This window comes from Corvus kubaryi, unplaced genomic scaffold (assembly GCF_017639235.1).
Source record: "Corvus kubaryi isolate FWS band 111438036 unplaced genomic scaffold, C.kubaryi_AGA036_p1.0 134, whole genome shotgun sequence".
NCBI classification, from domain to species: Eukaryota; Metazoa; Chordata; class Aves; order Passeriformes; family Corvidae; genus Corvus; species Corvus kubaryi.
Window position 1 is genome coordinate 5,551,328 of NW_024580668.1, and position 7,390 is coordinate 5,558,717.

The 7,390-nt window shown below is 41.3% G+C and overlaps 1 protein-coding gene across 2 annotated transcripts in view; it reads left to right on the forward strand.

The window, feature by feature from the left end:
• GID8 (GID complex subunit 8 homolog) overlaps positions 1 to 7,381 on the forward strand; it is a 7,842-nt gene extending 461 nt beyond the window's left edge. The window contains exons 2-6 of one of the 2 annotated variants that reach the window (XM_042046513.1): positions 337 to 356; positions 1,143 to 1,272; positions 2,438 to 2,634; positions 3,125 to 3,322; positions 3,661 to 7,381. In XM_042046513.1, the coding sequence (XP_041902447.1) occupies positions 1,155 to 1,272; positions 2,438 to 2,634; positions 3,125 to 3,322; positions 3,661 to 3,834 (687 nt within the window). In that variant the 5' untranslated portion in view covers positions 337 to 356; positions 1,143 to 1,154 and the 3' untranslated portion in view covers positions 3,835 to 7,381. Of the gene's footprint in view, positions 1 to 336; positions 357 to 384; positions 529 to 1,142; positions 1,273 to 2,437; positions 2,635 to 3,124; positions 3,323 to 3,660 lie in introns of those variants that run through there. The other variant, XM_042046522.1, reaches the window with a different exon arrangement.
• The last annotated feature ends 9 nt before the right edge of the window (positions 7,382 to 7,390 follow it).

Here is a 7,390-nt window from a genome sequence, read left to right on the forward strand (position 1 = left end):
GGGGGCCGCGCCGGCCTCGGGGCACGGCGGGAGCGGGGCCCTCACCCTGACCCGGACCCGCCGGCCCGGCCGGAGCTCGCCCGCCGCGGCCACTGCGGAGGCGCCGGGCCTGTGGCGAGCGGGGCCCAGCGCTCCCGTGGCCCAGTGTCCCTGTGGCCCGCGCAGGGCCGGGCCGGGGCGGTGGGGGAAGCGGGGTTCGCAGCGGGCCGGGCCGCAACAGCAGCGCGGGCCGGCGGGAGCCCCGTTCCCCCAGCGCGGTTGGGAGCGGCGGAACGCGGGGCCGGGAGCGATCGGGGCCCGGGCGGGTTGTGCTCCCGTTGTTGGAGTTGCCGGGTGCGGGGCGGCCTCGGCCGCGGGTTAGAGAAGGGAGAACCTGTTGGAAGCGGCTCGCGATGAGGAGTCGCGCTGCCTTTCGTGATGCTTGACAGGGGTGGCGGTGCCGGTTGCTGTTGTTGTGGTCGCCTGTCCTCCCCTTTCGTTGCCCCCGTGGTCGTTACTTGGAAGTAGAATTCATTAAATGCGGCTTTGGTAAAGTGCTTTGCCTACCAATCCGAACAAAAATATTGTCGAGAAAAACAGTGGAGATAACGTTTTAGTAGAGCTGGCAGGAGAACTTTTGGGGACAGCGAAACCGAGCTGGTGTAAGGCTTTGAGTTGTACACTGGGCAATGTATCATGGACAGTTTTGTAGCTGTGCAATATATGGAGCTGTCCGAAGTTTGGGTGCAAATTTAAAGCAGATATTGTTTACGTAGGCATTGCTATAAGTGTTTGTCACAGTCTTTCTGGCTGGCTGTCAAACTCTGATTCACTGGTTTCACACTGTGATGCTGCATGTCCTGTGTGAATTCTATGCAGTATTTATATGGAGTGGATTTAAGAGTAAGTACAAGAAGATGGCATTTGAATTTTTTATTCTGAGATTTCTGAAAGCAGCTTTAGAGTCTGGCAAATAGATATGGAAGAGAGCAGGGATGAGGAGGAAAAAAATGCAAAACTAGCTTAAGATAAAAGGGTCAGTTTTGGATTACTAATTTAAAAGAGCTCATAGGAAGCTCTAAAGATGGCAGTAACACAGTTCTTACACACATTAAGCTTATTTTTTCTTGAATCATGTTAAATGAGATGCTTTTCTTTTGTAGTTAGAGTCCAGGATGAGTTATGCAGAAAAACCTGATGAAATCACGAAAGATGAATGGATGGAAAAACTTAATAACTTACATATCCAGAGAGCAGACATGAACCGCCTTATCATGAACTACCTTGTCACAGGTAAAAAGGGGTGGTAATGTCTGGAGGCTCTTAATGTGTGTCACATACTTTATCAGACAGTTTGGGGTAGAATATGGAACTGGATGGAGTGGAACTAAGGGATATGAGGACTTTATGATTGCTGTTGGCTTCTCTTAGCCAGCAACTGCTCCCGTGTTCTCTTAGCTGCAGACTGACAAAGAATCAGAGACTGAGCAGTTTTCATGGAATACGAATGACATTTATGAGCCTGAACTCTTCTGCTAAAAGGTAGAGAAAGCAAAGTGTTTTCTGCAACGCTGTAAACATGACCTGCTTCTCCATGGTGTCCTTTTTTGTGCCATTGAAACAGCTCAAGATAAGTTGCTGTTGTTAAATAACAGTCTGAAAGCTGCAAGAACAACTATCAGAAGCAAGTTTTTAACTGTGCAGAAAGATAAACTCTGAAAGGGCACTGTTGTCAAAATAATTTGAGACCAGGACATTAACCCCTTCAGCACATGGCCTGACTTTATACTTGGAACAACCCAGACCTCGTCAGGAGTTGTTCCTAGCAATTAGGTGCATGCCATCCCAGGAAGCTGTGCTAGGGCGGAGGCCTTTGTAGCCATCTACACCCCTGTTTACACTGAGTGTGGGTGAAGCCTCTGGGCTGAAGGAAGAGCATCTTAGTGGGTGGTATAAATCAGTTTTGTGTCTATGAAAGCAAGACCTGGGATTTAAAAGAGCTGTTATGACCTTAAATACTATAGAAGAAAGCAAAATTATTTCTTCTTGTGTATTCTCTTCTCAGAAAAACTGCTGGATCTGTGTAAACAGATCTGGGGCTGGAGGGTGAAGCAAAACCTCCCACGTTTTGAAAATGTGACTTTAACAATCTCAATTTGTAACAAGCACAGTGCTTTTTTTAAGTATAAAACAGGCTTCCAGGTTAAAAGGTATTGGACTACAAGTTGCATCCCTGGAGAATGAGAGTACATGAGTTCAGAATGAATTAAGCATTTGCTCTTAAATGCATGTTGGATAAATAACTACTTAAATAGAGAGGAATTTTTCACAATTTCGGGTTAATCTTTAAACCTTCAAATTGCACAAGCATCTCTCAAATATTTTCATTTAAGCGGATGGGTTTTCTTCTAAAGTGTTTCATACAATACATCCTAGGGGTAAAATGTTCCTATTTCAGAGGGCTTTAAAGAAGCAGCAGAGAAATTTCGGATGGAGTCTGGAATTGAACCCAGTGTGGATTTAGAGACTCTGGATGAAAGAATAAAAATCCGCGAGATGATCTTAAAAGGACAGATCCAGGAAGCCATTGCATTGATAAACAGCCTTCATCCAGAGCTGCTGGATACCAACAGGTATCTCTACTTTCATTTGCAGGTAAGGACAGGTGGCGAACTTTTATCTTTGTCTTAGAGTTTGCTGAGAGAGTGCGAAAAGTAGTGAAGAAATTAAGGTTATGTTGGGAGGTTTGTGACTGAACGTGGATGCAATTGTGGGTGTTCTTGGCATTTTTTTGTAGCAATGGGAAACTTTGTGGCATGGTGCAGGAGGCACCCTATACAGTTATTAACATAAAAACCTGTAACAGCAGTGGGCTGTGAGTTACCAGCTTCCAGTTTCTGAATTCCTTTAGTAACCCATCTTCTCAAACCCTGTTACTCAAAAGCACCAAGTTCCCCTTTTCAGTAAATTTTGCAGCCAAGATGCTGCTCCTTGTCTCACACATTGAGAAGAATTGACCTGAAACTGTCAAATTACAGATTAGTGTTTGTCTCAAATTACACACCAGTGTCTGAATTTTCCAGGCTTGAAATAGTGGAGATTTGTTAATTTGTTGGGCTAATATTGCTGTGTCTTTCGTGTGTAGCAACAGCATTTGATTGAACTGATTCGGCAGCGTGAGACAGAGGCAGCTCTGGAATTTGCTCAGACCCAATTAGCAGAACAAGGGGAGGAGAGCAGGGAATGCCTGACAGAAATGGAGCGCACGCTGGCTCTGCTTGCCTTTGATAATCCCGAAGAATCACCATTTGGAGACTTGCTGAACATGATGCAGCGACAGAAGGTAGTCCTTTCTCAAAGGGAACCGATGTCTTTTATATGTATGTTATGAAAATGAAATCTAAATATTTTTGAAATGGTTAGAAAAAACTTACATAGTGATGTGCAAAAGAACAGAAGTGTTTCTTGAGCAAGATTTAAAAAAATGGTGTTAATATATTCCAAATGTATTCAACTACTTGGCTCTCTTCATTGCTTTCTCCAGGCTTGTAGTCTGTGGAGCTTTGTCCTGGCCATTTGTGAGGAATTAGCACACTAGGTGTGATCTTCCCAGTGTGTATGTGACTTTAGCAGTGTTAATCTTAAGAAAACTGTCACTGAACTCCAGTTTTTCTTTTCCAGGTATGGAGTGAGGTTAATCAAGCTGTTCTAGACTATGAAAATCGTGAATCAACACCCAAGTTGGCAAAATTACTGAAACTACTACTGTGGGCTCAAAATGAGCTGGACCAGAAGAAAGTGAAATACCCCAAAATGACAGACCTCAGCAAGGGGACGATCGAAGAGCCCAAGTAAAATGTGTGCAGATGGACATCAAACAATCTTAGTACTGCACAGTATACATTTATATCAGTCTGTGACTGAAATATTTTTACTACAGTACAGCACTCGATTCAGATTTTTCAATGAACATCTAGTTTGAAGGGAGAAAAGTCCCTTTTAAATGCTGCAAAAACTGCATTGAAAGGCGCTGTATCTCTTTGGAAGTCTGACTTAGGCTATGCACTATAATACATTTTTAAAAAAAACAATTAAACAGGACAGGAAAAATAGCATTTTTAAAAGTACAGAACTCAAGCTTTCTAATTGGCTGCTGATGCCTAGTTTAGTGGCCAGTGAGTTAATATGGAGTTATATTGGCAACTGTTCAGTTTAACTGTCTCCTGTTTGAAATGTGTATATAGAACAGTGAATATTTTCTACCTTTAAGTTATAGCCAGATACACATTCCCCTTAAAAGTAACTGGTCAAATTTTCATCTATAAACTTTGCAGTAAGGTCAACCTTTTGCTTAGGAAATAGTGTACAAACTTGTAAATCATAATTTAAGGACTTTTGTTTTGGTTTGGTTTTCTTCCTTGTTTGACTTTTTGGTGCTTTATATGGTGAGAGCTATGTTCATAATGGATCAGTGACCCATCTTTTCAGGAGGAGTATTGATGGAAATAGGCTTTTTCTTAATATTCACCAATGACCAAAATGGCCCCAGCGGCACTTGAGGGGGTTTTTTAACAGGGGCCTTTTCCCCTCTATGTTAAATTTGCAGCAATTCCAGGTGGCTGCTACAGCTTTGAAGGCCACTGGATGTCTGTAAGCTGAGAGGCTTATGCTAGGAAATCAAGTGGTGGGGAGAGATGCTTGTTGAAGCCTCTGATGCATCATCTTGTGCAGGATCTGCCTTCATGCTTGCTGAGTAAGAACTGTAGTTTTAGAGCTACTTGGGCTGTTTTTATGCCTTGAGCTAAGCAAAGCAGGGCTGTCTAAAATCAGAAATTTGCATTTTCTCACTTCTTCCATACCTTTCTGAAGAGATGCAGTTCATCCTCATCTGTATTTGTTTACTGACTGTCCTCACTCCAGTTAGAACTATAGTTTTAATGTTTTACATGTGAAGTCCAGACTTTCAAGTCAACAAATTGTAATCTTCTGGGTATGGGATGTTCTGGTTGAGCGATTGCAGCACTGCACACTGGTTTACACCCAGTGGTAGGAAGCACTAATCTTGCCAAATCTATCTCTAGATTTTTAGGTCTATATATCAAGTTTTGCTGAGCACAGAGCGAGCTGACGAGTGAAACAGTTTAACATCATGAGACACTGGCAGTTGTCACACCAGTCCCATACTGTACATAATCTAGTCTTGTATGGTAGATATTACCCTGTAGAATGAAACTTAGTTTCCACTTAATTTTACTGGAATACTTAACGCATTGAACTGTATAAAGCTTTGCAGATACACCTGGCTTAGGGGAACTAACAAAACCTGTTACTGATTGCATTACTGTGAACACTGTTGCTTGTGTAGCTATTTTGGGGGGGAAGCCATTGTTTGTTAAGCAGCTGTGAGAGATGCAGAGCGCCAAGGTTAAGCGAGATGATGGATGTAACAAAATCATTTGTTCCCATTTCTTACTGATCGTTCTGTTCTTCACTTTGAGGCATTTGTGGTAGGGAGGTCTTCAAGTTTATATATAACAAACAAGCTATCAGTAGCCCCCTAACTACGGCAGCAGTCTGGCTTTCCTTCACCCAGACTGGTTATTCTAACACCAGACTTTTAACAGTTGTGGGTTTGGTTGTTTTGGGGTTTTTTTAATTATTTTTTTTTCTTTTTGAAGTCGGTTGATGTCTGAAAACCATGTATAACTTTTAGTTTGTGAGAAACTGTATGGTTAATGTAACTTTGTTTAATAACAAACTGCAGAAACAAAACTGGAATAGCTCTAATTTCTTCATGTAGAACTGATCCGCTTTTCCTTTGTTCTGACACTTGTGTTGTTGAATCTCCTGTAAAGCTTCTCCCGGGTGAAGTGGAAAGTGGTGCGGTTTTGTGGCATGATGAGCATTTTTCTCCATGAGAAATGCAGTATTACAGCCCTGGGTGAGAAGTTCACTGTCCTCCTAGAACGCTACCTTAATTCCATAGAGTATTTGAGCAATGATTGAGCATAGATTACTTGAATTTCCACTAGCTTGTTTTTTTCCATTAAAAAATAAATGCGTTTTTTAAGGGGTTTAATATAAAATTAGTCTAGAACTATTTCACTTTGTTTTTATGAACATGCCACATTGATAAGCAGCTTTAATCTGTAAAGTTTTTGGTAACTGCAAGAAGATATTCGAAAGCTATGCATTTTAGAGAAAGCATAAAGGTAGTGATATTGGTACTTCTAAGGATCTTTATATTAGTGTATATAAAATAGTTTGCTTATACAAATATAATATATAATCTGTTCGAAATATTCTTGAATGGTAGGGGCTGTGAAACATATTATAATTTATGGAAATATTGTACACAGTAAACGGACGTCTCAGTACACAAATGAATTTTTGTCATATGCATGAGAGGTGTCTTGTTTGGAGACTACTAATGAATGGGCTTTTGTTAACCCATTTTTGTTAGATAACCACTTTAACAAATACTATTAAATGCCACTTTGATCAGTTTGCTTTAGTGTAAAAATACATATTTTGTTCCACTGAATTTAGAACATTATGAAAATAACTTTTGTAAGAAGATTTGTTCCAAACTCAACGTTGGCAGACAGATCTGGTCATTAGAGGTGGTGCACTCATCCTCCCCCAGCCTTGCCTTTGGTAAAAGCAAATAGGATTTTTTTATTTATGCTATGGATGTGGAGAAGCTGGATTGTAAAATATCCTGTCTTACACCTCTGCAGAAAGGCTGCATAGCAAGTGTGTTTTGATTAGGTTACAAATCTCCCTCCTTTTCCCAAAGCCATCACCTCCCTGTAACTGTCTTTGCTGTTCCCATGTTTTGTTTCTGCCTGTCAAATCTAAGCTGAGCTGTGGCTGCTTCTGTTGTACAAAGGAGGGATTTGTGAAGGGTGGGGGATCACAGGCTTCCCTGAAGATGACGTTGTGGTGGTACATTGAGAAATACTTACTGAACTGTTTAATTTTATATAGCTGGAAAAGCAGAGGCTGCTGCACAGAAACTTAACAGCAGAATTTTGAGTAAAGCATTTCCTCTCAAGACTTTTGAAGAGGCAAACATACACCTTCGAGCCAGGTGAAGTACCTCTCTCTCTTTAAGATGATTTCATTGAAACACTTTCAGCTTCTTCCACCCACATTGCAAGAAAAATTGAAAATAATTCTGCTTCCTTTCCACTCCTTGTAAATACAGGAAAAGCCACTACATTATTCCAGGGTGATTTTATTGTTTTTAATTTGTAAAATTTATGCTTTGTATGCTTGAGTATAAGCTTAAAGGCATTACTTAAAAGAATCCTTGACTAGCTGAGTGTTGTTCGACTTATTTCAAACCACCTTGTGTCCAAGTGGGTTACAAAGCTCATTAAATGGAGTTGGATCCCTGTGTGTTGTG